Consider the following 16,842-nt stretch of genomic DNA (forward strand, 5'->3'; position numbering starts at 1 on the left):
TTATTCAATGAAATATAGTCACATAAAGTATCAATTGTTTTCCTAAGAGGTACATTTGTAAATAAAGTGTTCATATCAAAAGAGCACATTGTCTTTGTTTAATTAAATACTTAAAAGACATGAATATAAAAACAATGTAAAATTCACTTTTGAAGGTGAGCACTTCCGACAAACCGATGGCGTAGCTATGGGTAGCCCTTTAGGACCGTTGCTGGTTTATGTGTTTATGGGGTATGTTGAAAATCTAGCTGAAGACTAAATTCGAAAGATGTGTCTGTATAAACGATACGTTGATGACATCATAATTATAGGGGATAAATGTGAAGATGTTAACCGCTTGTTAAAAGAACTCACTGCAAGTCAAAAGCATATTTCTCTTACGTGCGAAGAAGAGAAGAACAACCAACTTCCTTTTCTAGACATACTGATCAGTAGGAGAGATGTTGTTTCCATCCAACGTTCTGTATATAGAAAGCCGACATGGATGTGGCAATATCTTAATTTCCATAGTCACTGCCCGATCCATTGCAAACGTGAATTAATAACGGGCTTATTCAATAGAATCAATCGTATTTGTACTAGAGATACTATTGAAGTAGAGACAAAGCTCTTAACTGATACGTTAATGAATAATGGTTATTCATTAAAGTTCATAAACCGCTGGAAGGGTTGCAATACGCTGTGACCTATGACGCTTCTGGCACCCAAAAAGCGAGTTTATATTATGTTGCCATTTAGGAGCGACTCAAATAGTCTCATGTTGAAACGGAGACTGAAATTAGCCATCAACAGGACATTTTATTCAGCTCAACTTGTCATTATTGAAAAGACAAGGTCTATGTTTCGCCAAAAACCCAAACAGCACATAAGCGATTGCGTCACATCTCATTGTGTCTATCAATTTACATGTATATGCGGAAACACGTACATATGGAGGAGCAATCGTGATCTGCAATTAAGGGTGGCAGAACACATACCTAAATGGCTGCAGAAACAAATGAATTCCAATAGTCAAATAAGATCACAGGATAGACAGACATCTTCCTCCATTGCAAAACATTTGGTTAAAATTGGTTATAAGGTTGACATTAAGTCAGCGTTTGTAGTGTTGTACAAAAGCCTTCAAGGACGTATACTAAGGTTTATTGAAGCCTTGGCTATACGGAAATTGAAACTCCCTTTATGTGTTCAAAAACAATTTGTTCTTACCCTCAATCTACCCTGGTAATGCTGATTTATTATCCAGAGTAGTCATCACATTGTTTTTGTGTACTTTATTTATTTTCTTTCTTTGTTACGGTTTACCTTTAAATTGTCTAGTTGACCTTTTAATTTTCATATAAAAATGTCTTAACAAGTATACTATGTGTGATCAGATTGTTCGAAATGTATTGCGCAAATATATCACATAATTCTTTGTCTTCTCATTGCATTATCTAAATATCACAAAGTTTTAATACAATGTTATAAACTATGAAGTGAGATAGTAAGCAAAGATGGATAGTGGCTAGCAGTGGAATCTAGGACGCGCGTTTCGTCCTATTTGGGACTCACCAGCTGGATGTACCTGCATCTCAGATTTGTTGATGTTCACTCTGGGACTCGAACCCAGTACCCTCGCTTCAAACGCCATCGCATTATCCACTCGGCCACTGAGTCCTGATAGCCACTTGCTTGTGCGATGGGATGACGTTTAAATTCACTTAGTATTGTTTGTTTGAATCTTCCCATCGATGTGTTAGGACTGCAACTGGTCAGTCTCTAATTGGCATATGTGCATACTGTGCGTATTGTCTCGATATAGCATTGATCTTGTAAACTGTTTACTGAATTTAAAGACTTAGTCTTTTCTGAATCTTAAAATCTTGCACTTTTAACCCGATAGATTAGTACATTGTGATTTTCGCTGAAAGTTTCTATTAAACATAGTAATGATTTGTTTTATAGTTGAGAGATAGACAATACGTGGTGCAGTGATCTAGCTCCACCTTAATTTCTGTAGCTGGACTGAAAAAGGTTAAGTTTATCTGATATATCTTCCCAAAGCCAAGTGATAAGTGAGTGATACTGATAATTCGACTAAAGTGGTCAAGATTTCGCTTGATTATCTAAAGAAGACAAACATATGGTAATGGTTGAAAATCCGGTCTAACTTTCTGAGGACATACATTGATGAACTAATTTATTGATGTATTTCGATTCGGGTTAGTCAAGAAAACCTTCCTATTTACTCTTGGTTTGTTTGTTCAAATAGCAAATTGGGCACGTATATTGAAAGCATATATGTCAGTATTAGACTCGACTCACAGCACAATCCAATAGGTAGACTACAATATTTCATATGTAATCATATTTTTAGAACATTAATAACATTTTATCAGGACACCGTTAGTAGAATGACCTGATCATTTTCATCCAAATTGCATTAATATAATATACAATAAGTTATAGTAAATCGATAAGTGAGTGAATGATTTGAGAAATAAATGTGTGATTATCTTGTGAACCATTATTGATCCTTGTGATTCCCTAAAGCTGTTAATTATGTTTTTATAACAGAATTTACGTTGTTATATGTGATCATTTCAGGTCAATACAATATCACTTTGTATGCATCTATAAAAATGGTGTTATATCTAGTTATTACACAAATGATGCAGTAATATTAATCAATAATTACTTTTTGTAAAGCTTATTGATTTCGTTTTACTTTATTCGATTTGTGTCCACCCTGAATGGTGTGTATCATCTGTTTTAATTCCAGTAGATTTAATGTTTAGGTAAATTATTTGAGTAAGTGTCCTTAGTGAGCTAGATTTCTGGTACATAGAATAATGAGAAGTTGAATTGGAATCTAAGTTTTGAAGCCAGTCAGAGATCTGAAGAGACCCTACTCAGTGAAATGATCAATGATGTATCGGTGAATAGACCCTTACTACAAGTTATTCTGATGTTGAAATCTTTTGTTGTAAGCAGAGATTAATGCTATTTTTTCGTACAGCTTACGTCAGACATCTCTCTTGTCTGTTCCATAGCTGGTTTGGGAGTTGCATAATCGTCTACCTCCGCAAAATATAAATTATGTTATTTGTTGCCACTATTATGTCATTTTTTATTTATCTATCGGGTTAACTCACGTCATTCGAGTAGGAAGTTAAAAAGAGTTTGGTGTCATCATCGCCAAATGTTGTCAGATCACCTTAAAATAATCTTATATGATGGAGCACACTCTGGAGTAGTACTAATTATGGAAGGGCATTGAGAACACATTTTGCTTTCTATAATCATGGTTAAAGATCTTACTCCGTTAATCGAGTTATTCACTTAACATTTTCTCATTCCATTGAGAGAAGCATTTGATCTTTAAGGATGGTGTTGTATTTCTAAGGTCATTTTGGGTTTCCAAACAGAATTCTAATAATCGACAAACACTTTGTATTAGAAATTTTTGATTTAATTACAACTGCGAAAAAATTCTCGTTGCCTAACTTAATTTGTCGAGAAAAATTACATTTTATGGTATACCACTTAAAAGTAAATAGTAACCTATCGGATAAAAAAAATCTAGTTTATCTGACTGACTGACTAATTTATTACGTCACAGTAACCAATGTCATGTTTTGTAGTCCTCTGTTATGATCAGATTTTGTCGTTGGATTTACAATAAAATCAATAGTTTAATCAACTGGACATCGAGATACTGTAAATGATCAGTCCGTGTATAGACATCTCAAACTTTCAGGAGGTCAGTTAAATATTGATTAGGTAAGTAAAAATGTCTCTGACTTTGGTTCTGGTTGTTATCAGGAAGAGTAAGGACCCTATAGAGATTGCAATCATTGATTTCTAGCGTTAATTAACTAGGACAAACGAACGTCTAGAGCGCTTTGACAGTTGATCTCAACCATGTGACACAAAATTAATCATAAAGAAGTGTTAGAATGTCACAGATCAATCTGTACTTTTGAACATGTGAAGAATTAGTGTTAATCATTTGTTGGTTGAATGTTTTTATGACACCATTCGTTTACGAAAGCTAATTCAATTTATTTAAATGAATAAAACTCTTTTCAATCGTCGAGATTATTCCGAGTATAATTTTCATATATAATGACCTATAACATCTTGTTTTGTCAATTTGTTGAAATCTTCAATAGGATATTTTTGTTATTTAAAGAGATAGTTGTATATTCTCAGAAGAATAGGTTGATTTTCCATGTTGTCATAAGGTTAACTAACTTATTGGACCTTCCAGCCTACTTAAACAAAAATATTACATGCCACGTTTTCTCTATGTAATACCTATTCAGACAATATTTAGCTCCCCGATTAGATCTGTCAAAAATTGATAGTATTTGCTAAATTGAAATAACTATATAAACATGAGATTAGATAATACGAACATCTCAATACTGCAGGACATAAATCGGTGTGATATTCTCAAATAGCTATATCTTGGACTATAGCACCGAGTGGTGATGGTTTTGGATCCTTTGGGGGATATTAGTTATTTTAGGTAAGAAGAAACACCTAGCTAAAGAGTTTCAGCTACCCTTGAACCTAATTTAAAGACTTATTCTAATTAGGTTGATTCACTTTCTGTTAACTACTGATTTTCTGGACAATATCGTCGTAATTATAGTCCACTTTTGTTATTTTTCTAGTTTTACCAGTCTTTGATGGTTAAACCTGGTGTTTTATTTTACTCACTGTTAAAAAACCTATTTTTTATTACAATTTTTCATGTGAAGTGTTCAAAAAGAATTTTGATTTTGTAAAAAATTCCGACTTGTCCGATCTATTATTCTCGGGACATAACTCTTCTCTTTGGGAACGATCGTACTGTTAGGAGTCTATGAATACAAAATTCCTATCTAGTAATTTAGTGAGTCACAATCTACTGACAGTTGAAGCATAGAAGGCACATGCAACCTAACATTTTTGAGAACCATTCTAGCTTACTAATAAGTAGTAAAAAGTGAAATGCTCAAAATATGGCAAGTTTGAAATAAGCATATAAAAGAAGAATAAAAACAAGAACATCATTTAATTTGTTATTATATAGACCAATTTTGGTAGAACCATAATAATCAATGATATCTACCGAAACGGGAATTGATGATTGGTGACTCTGGAAAACATTGAGAACACTCATTTTTAATTAGCTAACTTTTCAACAATTGTCTGTAAATTACCACGTTCTTTTATGACTAATTCAACTAATTCACTAGTTTTCTGTTTAAAACCCATTTCACGAAGTGCATCAATTGTTTTGTGAATATCATCAGAATCATTTGTAGTGGTAGATGATGATGTTCTAGGATCAGATAAATCTGATTGTTCATCTTCTTCATCAGTAGAATCTTCTACAATAACATCTGAAGCGACAATTTTAACTGCTTGTAATACTGGACATGGAAATTCTGCATTATCTCTAGTAATCAACATTGGATGTTCTGAGTGATGGTTTTTTTTAAAACAATCAGGGCATAATACAACTCTAGGACATATAACACATGTGAATCGATCACCACACCAATTGTTTTTATTACATATGTTACATATTAATTCAATGATAACAGGTAATTCAGGTTCTTTGTAATCGATTTCTTTATTAAATACAGCTCTTGATGCACGTTCACGAAAATCACTTGGTAAATTCTCTGGTCTACATCCACCATAGAATGAAGGTAATTTCGTTTCATTTAAGTGAAGTACTGGGGCAGCAAATAATAAAGGTGTATTATCTTCACGATCATATATCATTCGTACAATTGCTTCTCTCAGATTAGATGAATTCGACACTGTACAATATTCAGTTCCATCTGTGGAAGTAAAATGTTTTTAAAAAAAATATAATCACATAAGAATAATGAAGAGAGGGATTTTCGACTGGTAATTGTTTTTTAGAAATGAATACACTGATATACATACCAAACGATTCTGTATTAGTTATATACTATCTAATTACTATATATATAATCATGGATACAAAAATGTTTATTGATCAAGGATGGTAGTTTAGTTAACGTATTGAATCATACTTGTGCTCTCTTATTAGAACATATTTGTTAAAGCACATTTTTTATAATAAGCTTCAAAAACTTTGTATTTTTAAGATGCATCAATTGTTCTTTTGATAGTTGAATTCATTAGTCGATGTAAACTAGACCACCATTGAAGACTTGGAAGCACCGGATGACCGTTTCGTCCTAGTATGGGACTCCTTAACAGTGCGCATCCACGATCTCGTCCAGTGCTTCCAAATTTTCCATGGTGATCAAGCTTACATCGACTCATGAATTAAACTATTAAAATCACTGTAATTTCCACAAACCGTCGTTCTAATAATGTTATTTTAATGTTGTTCTCAATTTTCGAAATCAGTTTATTTTTAACTTTGAGGGTGTATTGATAGTTTTTCCTTATGGATGATATCCGATGACTGTTACGTCACATTGTAAATTGACTGCAGTTAGAAATTTGACCTATACGATTTGCAAGTAACTCATTCACCTCAAAACCTTAGGATTTTAAGTTCTACTCCTGGTTGAGTTATAGGTAAACCCTTTGAAAACAACTCTACAAACTAGAATGAAATAGCTGTTCTGTTCTCAGTGGGTTCTAATAGTTCACTAGTTGAGGTCAATTCGTGATGAAAAGCATTTTCAAAGTCATTCTATGTTATTATGCATCCACTTGATTGATCCTAAATTTCGGACAGGCTAATAATTCAAGTAGCATATGACTATTCAGTTATTTTTACCAACCTAATAACTCTACTCACTCCGTAGGAAAATGCGACTTTCAGTAAATATATCTCTTATATTTATGTTCTTGTAATTCCATACTTATGCATCTCATGAGTGATTGTATGCTTGTTTGTACACTTATTATTTTATCCAGTGCCTATCTTCTTGTTACATAACGTATTATCTATTTTGAGTTATATAAACTCTTGCAGTCAGTAACATTGCGAGTAGGAACGTTCAACTTCTTCGCTTTATAACTCTTCGTCTATCAACCGAACTGAATGTATGGAATGTAAACATAAGGAACACTAGTATTCGATATTTCATTACTGCTTTGTTATTGACAGGACTTGTCAATAGAATATAAACGACGTAAGATCTATATTTCTTCTACAATAACGACGATTCAATCAAACTGGAGTCAGCGAAAACAAAGATTTCAATTCCACTGAATATTCTTTCAGATGTTACACGTGGTTTATGATAGATTATATCGGTTTTTATCTGCCTATTCACTTCTGATTTCGTCATTTATATCTTTGGAAGAGTTCATTGTTTACATGAATGGATTCGTTTGTATTAAATGCATCTAGTTATATATTCATTTAAAAACAAACAAGATTGTCTCGCAGTATTGTTGATTGATTGAAGTTAGATATCAATGCAGTTGGATACCAGCTCAGTGATCTAAATGTTAGACCTTCGTGTGAAACTGGAGGTCCCGGGTCCGAGTTCAGCGTCCGGAACCGTGGGTGCGCACAACTGAGGAGTCCCATTCTAGAATGAGACAGCCGTCAAGAGCTCCCAGGTTTTCAATTGTGGTCTAACATTGATGGGTTCATGATCTCAATTAAAGTTTTTCAAAAACTCAATCAATCACGTGTGAAATAAAGAGAATTCTAGACAGCTACTTTTTTTTAAATATGAAAGCCAGTTCATTTGGTGCATTAGTTATTCGGTCTATCAATGATATTGACTTATAAAATAAATTCATTGAGTGACAGAAGTTAAAAATAAACAAAATCAAACCAAATATCTTGACTCAAATGTACTGATTCATTGATTATTAGTATAAAGTCATGACGATTTCTAAATTCAATAGGGACTAATTGGTTAACAATGTTAAGTGAATTGTTTCTCATTCACTGAATAATTGTTATCTATGGTTAATATATATACATATGGAGGCGGCCTGCTTGAACATCTGGGCTACCTGTTCTTGATATCTAGATTTTTCAACAAATTATCTTATTTTGTTTGTTTTAATATATCATTATGGCTATTAATAGCACAGCCTATTCAGGTGCGTTTCTGAAAAGTGTACAACTTTTCGCTGTAAAGGTTGCAAAAGGCCTAATCAGAGATATTGTGGTTGCTAGCAATATGTATTGAAAAGAATGAACATTATTTAGATGTCAATCGACTGGACTGCTAAATTCTAACTGGAGATCACTCAATGTTTATCGTCAGGATCGATCAAGAAGTAAGAAACGGAAACTTGTTGAAAGATTTTGTGCTGAGAGTTTTATATCGTACCAAAATTATAATATTGAATAAGGCTAATGACAAGAATAATAACACATGAAAAAAGTCAGTTGTAACGACATATATGGATGTATTTAATGGCTGCGAAACGAAATCTAAGATAATCTGAAATTCATGAGATTGTTTGTACAACATACTCCCTCACATTCTTTATTCCTAGTCAAACCGTTTAAATTATAAACATAAAGTTGAATTTTTACTTTCAGCCATTATTATTATTATCACTCATTTCACATCTAGTCTTGGAAATTACTTTCCACACAGTGTCGTTGTATTGCATGTCAACTTCAACAAGTCGAACTTCATACCATATCCTAGACAGTACACGATTAATACATTCTTACATTCACAATTAGATGGACGGTATTAAAAACCGATTTCCTGTTGCAACATCAATAGATATATTTAATTCATTTCCATTAGTTATTTGAACCTTCTTAATGATTCTTAGGACTGGTAGTGGGTTTAAGTCTAACATATGGAATCGCGGATCCCCATTTCTAAGGCGTCATATAGTATGATAAAACGACTGTTTAGTGCTTCCAGGTCTTCAATAGTTGTCCAACATTGATCAGTTCATGACTTAAATGAAATTCAACAATCTCCACCACTCCATATTAAAAATTCATCAATTATTGTTAAATGTAAAGAAATCATTTTAATGTAATTCTTTGTAACCTGATAAAACAATATATATTTAATTGTTAATTTTTATAACAAGTAGTATACTTTCCTCTCTCACTTAAATTCTTAAAAATTATTCACGATGAATGGTCAGTATAACCCATTTTAATTAGGTTATTGTTAGTAAAATTTGGAGGACCCTAATAGAATATTCAGTGCTATGAATTCCCTTTGTAATCTCTCCAATATAATCTTTTAATTAACTCATAGACTGAAACTCATTAAACGATGATAGTGGTTTCCGAAAAGATAACTACCAAAGAAGTCATGACTGATCTAAGTCAGCGTAACCTGTTCATTTACTTAGAAATTGTTGGAAATGGAAAATCAATGTATGGAGTGTAGCGATTCAAAAGATATGCACTACAAACCTATGCTATAAGAGTCAGTCAATCTGGCATATGATATCGGTTTCAAGGTCATTGAATACATTACTATTTACTTTCAGATAATATTATGAGAACCCTGGATACAAAATGACAGCTAAAGAGTGTAAATACAAATTATGAAAGTATGAAATATAAAAGCAGACTGAGTAAGTAGTTTGTATCTAATGGAATAGATCTATCTATAAACATTAAAATAACAGTATTCTACATGTGTTTTGTAATTTCAAATAAGCACAATTACTTTTTATTTTAACTCTTATTGCTACTACCGAACAAATAAGTGTGTTGATGTAAATCAGGATCTCATTGTCTATCGAATGTAAAGAATGTGAAATGAAAGATTAACAACTTCTCAATAATGTTCATCAGTGAACTGAGTATCGGAAAACAAAAAAATAGCTAGTAATTCAGTATTTTTATATGTAAAAATGAATAAATAATTGCTTGAGAGCTGTTTTTACACTTCAGTGTTATGAGCAACTATATGCTCAGGCCCCGACTACATTTCAGTTGAAATGAATGATGACAATAAAACTTAATGCTTGAAAATAGATTTACTATTGAACCTAATAGAAAGCTGTCCAATAGTTTTACTGTTTGTTACGAAAACTTTGTAAGAATTTAACTAAATGGAGGATTCCCCACTTATATTAAACCGATTGCTCGAGAATTCAGTTTCTAATCAGTGTGTCAACATAACTGAGACTACAAATGTGTTCTTTTGAAATAAACTTGAATGTGATACCCATAAATATTCCATAAACAGTTAAACAGGAAACAAGTTTAGAATGACAAAGAAACATGTCAACTGATTGAGAAATTAACTAGAAGAAATATCCATTATAGTCAAATCCCACACGACGATTAATTAGCTTATTAACATAAATAAGAGAGTAAACTGATCAATTCCAGTTATTCACTTAGGGATGAAGGACTCCAAATATGAATACTGTTGTAGTGTGTCCGTCTTACTTATCCATTAAGTGACATCAAAAATAACACCTAGGCACACATTGAAGGTTCCATCCAATTATATCCTAGCATACTTTAAACCAATAACATTACACTGTAATCATTCACCAAATCACTTGACACATTTTCATAAATTTATTGATCAAAAACGTAGACTCGAATAATTTTACTTCCAAAGATTCATTCACATTTCATTAATTCATTTATTTTATTCATGTTGGTTGTATACTTAGACAAGTGATTTCTATTGATATCATTTGATAGTATCATTCATGCAAATTGTAGTATACAATACTTAAATAAAGAATGGGTGCTAGTCATAACAATCATGTGAATAGAAAATAGCAAACAAGTGAGTAAACCATACTTCCATTTCTCAAAACAAATAAATGGAATTAAACAAAACATAAACACAATATGAACATTGATGATGAAGAGATAAGAGGAATATTGCATGTAGAATGTTTCACAACCTGCACTCATCAGCATTCGTCAGTAATCGTATTGTGTGTTCTCCTTTTGCTGCCTATTGTTCTGTGATATCTACATGAAAATATAATGCTTTATTGGTGACAATTTCCAATCTTATATAATACTGGCTAATCGAAAAAGAGTGTGTATATGTATGTGATGTTTGGTGTTTCATTCAATTGGTTTCTTTCATAATTTTAAGTGGGTTGGTTGGAGTTAGACATAAAACACCGTTGGATGCCGACTCAGTGGTCTATCAGTTAAGTGCTCTGGCGCGAGACTGGTAGGTCCTGGGTTCGAGTCTCGCGAGGCAAGGTCGTGGGTGCGCACTGCCGAAGAGTCCCACAATGGGACGAAACGGCTGTCTAGTGCTCCCAGGTTTTCCTTGGTGGTCTAGCTTCAATTGTCCCACGCTTTCAACGATGAAAGTATTATTATTATTATTTGTAGAATACGACGAATTCATTGTATTTTGTTGCTTCCTCGTTAGCTACAACCAAGCTAACTGTTTCTATTTCAATGATATATTGTTAAAATTGAAACATCAATCAATCATTAAAGGTTTGTGTATGGTATGACAGAACTCATGAATTAAAGTTTGAAAATAGGGTCTATTGATAATGGCTTAAAGTAATAAGTTCTAGAATGTCAAGACAATTTGTATTTGTTAATTGAAGAAAAAGGGTTTCTTTGAAAGTTTAAGAAAGGAAAGTGGAGATGTGAAATAAACTCACTGAACTATGATTACATTGGATTGAAAAAAAGCGGTCGAAATTTTACCTAACCAGATGAAAGTTAACTACTGACTCTTTTTTGAATACAAATATTCTGAATGAGTCTTTTAATTGCCATAACTTCTGATAATTTTAAATAGCATGCAATTAGGCTGTCTATTGATAACTTTAGACGAATCCATAAAATTCACAATATACTTCATATCTAATTAGTGATATACTATTGAAACCAATGAAATACAATGAATTCATCATATTCTACAAATGTCGATATTCTTGCTTTGTTTATATTAGGAATTGTTGAGTAATAGTGATGTAGTAGTTGATTCTAGTGTTGGCCAGGTTAATTATGAAATGGAATGACAGATGTTATTGATTGGTAGTGGTGAATTGTTTTGTCTTTAAATATTATGTTCTGTTTTGATAAATTTTACTGCCCATATGTGAAAAGTTACTTTGGTGGAAAGGTACATTCTTACTTTTAATAAACATTAAATCATGTAGTTGAAATCATGAGTCGATTGAAGCTAGACCACTATGGAAAATCTGGAAGCACTAGACGGCCGTTTCGTCCTATTGTGGGACTCCTCAGCAGTGCGCATCCACGATTCCGCATCGCGAGATTGGAACCCAGGACCTATCAGTCTCGTGCGCGAGCGCTTAACCACTAGACCACTGAGCCGACAGGCATCCAACGGTGTTAATGTCTAACCTAAAATCGTTTTGATAAGCGAAAGGTGTTCATGAAATATGCAATAATTATCTCAAATTAATGTTAATAATTGGTTAATATACTTAAGTTATGAGTTCTGATTTACCGGTTCTCAACTTCTGTTACTACTGTAAATTTTGATTTGTATGTAAACATCATTGATAGACTAAACAATAACCTATCTAAATTAAATTTCATGCAGTACGTGCTCTAGAAGAGTAGTTTTTTGATTTCTATTTGTTTGACAACTTGATTGATTAAAAGATTTCGCATTACATCTGTAGCCTAGCAATCAATAACTTTCAGATTTAAAGTTTACTGAGCTCGATTAAAGTTTCTGTAAAAGTATTAATCCTCGTGTTAAGGTTCAACTAGCTGATGAATTCTGAACAGGACGAAGTATGTTTAGTCTATTTTTTCGATAGATACAACCAAGTGAAATCAGTCATTGCTTCTCATTGTTTTAAAACGTCATGTCTATTAAATCTTATATAGTGGAATTCATGAAGGCAGGTTTGATGTTCATTTAATGACCGATAGTTATTCCTTTGGATATTGTAACATATATTCTATACAATTTCATCAAAGTTCAGTGGTCTTTATGTTTAGATTTGCTTATAAATCAGACTGAGCAAAAGTTTAACTGGATATCATTCAGTATAATAATATTCAATTGAAAACCTCAGACAGTAGTGATCCACAAAAAAATGATTTATCGGATGATCAGTGTTTAACATCTCTGTTGGAGCAACTCTATACATTATTTGTCGTCGTCAATTAAGAACAGTGCTTAGTAGTCAGAGATTAAAAAAGAATAACCGAACTTTTGTCAGGATATTCTTAAATTTTCATGGACCAAATGAATATTGAATTACTGCTTCTTGAACAAATATAAAATATCAATGTATGGTTGTGGAGATTGTTGAATTATAGTTGAGCTTATGAACCTATCAATGTTAAACCGCTATGGAAAACCTGGGAGCACTGAGTGACCGTTTCTTCCTAGTTTAGGACCCCTCAGCAACGTACATCCACCATCCCAGACAATGGCCTCGAACCCGAGACCTTTGGTTTCGCGCGAACGCCTTACCTCTAGATCACTGAGTCGGTATCCAACTGTATTAATATCTAACTTCAATCAAAGATATTTCACCACCATCTATCATTGTCTTCGGTGGGTAACGACCGTCCAGTGCTTCTAGGTTTTCAATGCTGGTCTAACAATAATCGGTTCATAATCTCAATTAAAACGTAGAATACCTAAACTCTGTTGAAGTTATATTACTTGGACCCAACTTCAACAGCCTAATGTGTTATGACGAGTACACTTACTGCCAAATCACTGTACCAGGATCTATTGAATAAACGTTTTCAAATTATATTAATGAATCTTTTAGCAGGATTAAGTGTTTCCATTATTCCGAAATTATTCTAACAGTATTATTATTATCTTAGGTTCTATTTACATTATGGTCTTTTTTAACTTCTTTTTAAAGTCATAAAAGATAGTGATGATAACCAGATAAGGCTTGATTTAATAGAATAATAAGAAATACTTCATCCTACAATCAGTCAATGAAAATCATGATAGCATGCATTAAACAACAAGGTATGAATATGAGTAAACTGAAGATTGATTTTATTATTGACTAAAACAGGCATCTTACTGTTTATGAGGAATGTAATAAACATTACAGAAGGATCAACATTAGCTCTTATTTTAAATTATAATGATAATACTTCAAGACACTAATTTGGATAGTCTTTGAGACTCTATCTAGGAAGTAGTTAATTAAGCTTCAGTGAACTAATACTATAAACGAATGTTGTACAACAATTTACTAAGCAATTATTTAGTGTTTGATTAATTCTGATATGGTTAGTGAAATATTCTGCTACCCACAATAGAGGCGACCTCAAAGAGCATGTTCGGTAGAATTCTGGTTTATTATACCAACCACCTCCATCTTGGTTTTCATCTACACTGACTAAATAGTTAAGTAAAATAATCTGTCCATTATCTTGGCCAATATCAAACTGTCTACTTAATAAATTGATTTATATGTTGCTCTCAGAGGTCAACAATATGCAGGAAGGTTACTAGTTTCCTCTTTTAAGAAAGAGAAATGATATAAAAAGGTCTTGGGAATTTGTAGAATGTGTTTCTTTCCTATGCTGCGCTTATAATGTCATATCATCACGATAACTAATAACCAGTGCTTTTATGTAAGTTTGGTTTAGTAAGTTAATTGGGATATTGTAATAAATAGGATTACTTTGATAATGAACATCGATGAACATTAAACTGATTAACACCTAGTAATCAATATAACATAAATTTAGGGCAACATATTTAAACTAATTTAGTTTGAAAGAGGGCCTCTACCAGCTGGGAGCATCTACCCAGACAAGAGTAAATTTTATTTCGAAATGTATTTGAAAGTCTCATACAACCAAATTCCTTGATAAGATTCAATAGAGCAAGAATAACAAGGCATATATAATAAAATGGATTTATTTTATTTCATAGCTTTTTACCAGCTGCAAACAGGCTAAAATTATGAGTAATGTAATCATAAACAAAGGTTTAACTTGTCAGAAGTGCCTTATAGTAATTGACTGTGCAAAATGGAGTAACACTGATGTAGGTTGTTTGTTACTTTTCTGAAGCTCTAATGATTTTAATACAGAATATCATACATTTGCTAAATCATTCAAAGGTAGATCAATAGCCTTACGATGTCACCTACAATGGCGTCTATGAGTTTATGTGTAGCAAGTGTATAGAGAAAATGAAGAGTAGGGTTGCCACTAGGCTTTCTTAACATGTTTCTAAGAGCCTATGTCTGAAAGGCAGTAAAGCCTTAACAAATCCAGTCGTTGGACACCTGACGGTTAGCGAACATAAATTGAATATCAATCATACATTCAAAGTAGTTAACAAACTACCAACATATCTTTTACATCGTTTTGTAGAGGTAACAACTAAAAAAGTGCTTCCATCCTCACCTTTGTGGGCAGAAGGAAAACGTGGCAACTCTTTCTCTGTAATGGTAACCATGATTGTAATCAAATTACCCATTTTTAAATGTTTTCACTTTTAACTCATTTTATCTTATTGATCTTCATATATTATTTCAATCTTTAATCTAGTTTATATTTAGTAATCACGCAATCATTTGTTACTTCTATTATCGTTACATAATTCCTTTTTCTTAGATTTTGTTATCAGCAACTGTAACATTATTCCTTCTATTTTATATTTATATTTCTAGAGTGAATGTTCTTGTTGCTATCGCAAAACTACAATCAGTTCATTTATCATCTGATGCTCTTACCAATATTTTATCCAGTATTTACTCGTTTGTATCTTTTTCAATCTTTTCAGGTTATTTTATGAAGCCAATCTAAATTCAATGAAATCTGTAGAAGGTGATTTGAAGTGGTCGGTAAAAAACTTTGTTCCATCTAGGTTTTATGACATTTGACACTCCTCAGAAATGCATGACTGAAATTTTTAAAGAAACAATACTTCCTGTAAGATCAGAATGCAAATCACTCAGCTTCATTATCTGACACGTTACAATTGATCTCTTTGTGTTGTAATTGACTTATTAAAAGAACTGAGGTAATCATAATTGATAAATCATTGGGTAATAACTAAAATTATATTTGTCTAATCCTAAATAGTACCTACTTACAACCCATATATGCTTAAACATTATTTTACAAATCATTATGAAACAATTCAAACAACATAATATACTCTATTATAATGACTTAAATAAATTTTATAGTTGAATTCATGTATCAATTGAAGCTAGACCACCATGAAAAACCTGGAAGCACTGGACGACCGTTTGGTCCTATTGTGAGACTCATCAGCACGCGAGACTGATAGGTCCTGGGTTCGAATCTCATGGACGCGCATTGCTGAGGAGTCCCACAATAGGATGAAACGACCATCCAGTGCTTCCAGGTTTTCCATAGTGGTCTAACTTTCATTAACTCATGAAATCAACTATTAACTTACTAAAAATTTTCACAAAAAACCCCTTTTGTTCATTTAAAGCGATCAATATACATCTAAAATATACTTACCATGCCATGATATATAAAATTTTCCTTTTTTTGTTTTAGTATATTCACATAATTTTGTAATAAGATTATCATATGTAATAGTATGAATAGATCTTTTAAAATATAATTTAGTTATAATAAATTGTTCTACACAAATAAATGTAGGTAATGCAACATGTACTATAAGCATAATTCAATGATTATTATTATTATTATTATTAGTAGTAGTAGTGGTAGTGGTAGTGGTAGTAGTAGTAGTAGTAGTAGTGTATTATAAAAAGAGTAACCCTTTTAATCATTTATAATATTAAAGATTGTATTTATTTTTAATATGTATTTGTTAAGATGTAGGTACATCATCATTACCACTTTTTTTTTGTTTTTTTTTTGTTTCTAGGTATATAAACAATCCAATCATGAATGAATTATGATATTAAAGTATCCATTCATTGACTGGTTTAATTTGATTCACTCATTCATTGGTTTATTTATTTACAATATGA

At 32.2% G+C, this 16,842-nt stretch overlaps 1 protein-coding gene and 1 non-coding gene across 2 annotated transcripts; both read right to left on the minus strand.

Annotated features, from left to right (window-relative positions):
* Positions 1-1,590: 1,590 nt before the first annotated feature.
* Positions 1,591-1,656, minus strand: Smp_tRNA_00859_Gln_TTG.1.1. Its single transcript has one exon. It is a non-coding gene (tRNA).
* A 3,373-nt stretch (positions 1,657-5,029) lies between these two features.
* On the minus strand, positions 5,030-16,628 carry Smp_004690 (hypothetical protein). The gene is made up of 2 exons (XM_018796210.1): positions 16,361-16,628; positions 5,030-5,825 (listed from the first exon to the last, which is right to left on the minus strand). The coding sequence occupies exons 1-2, from the start codon at positions 16,527-16,529 to the stop codon at positions 5,158-5,160; spliced, it is 837 nt and encodes a 278-aa protein (XP_018650445.1). The 5' UTR covers positions 16,530-16,628; the 3' UTR covers positions 5,030-5,157.
* Between the last annotated feature and the right edge of the window lie 214 nt (positions 16,629-16,842).

This window comes from Schistosoma mansoni, chromosome 2 (genome assembly GCF_000237925.1).
Source record: "Schistosoma mansoni strain Puerto Rico chromosome 2, complete genome".
In the NCBI taxonomy this organism is placed as follows: domain Eukaryota; kingdom Metazoa; phylum Platyhelminthes; class Trematoda; order Strigeidida; family Schistosomatidae; genus Schistosoma; species Schistosoma mansoni.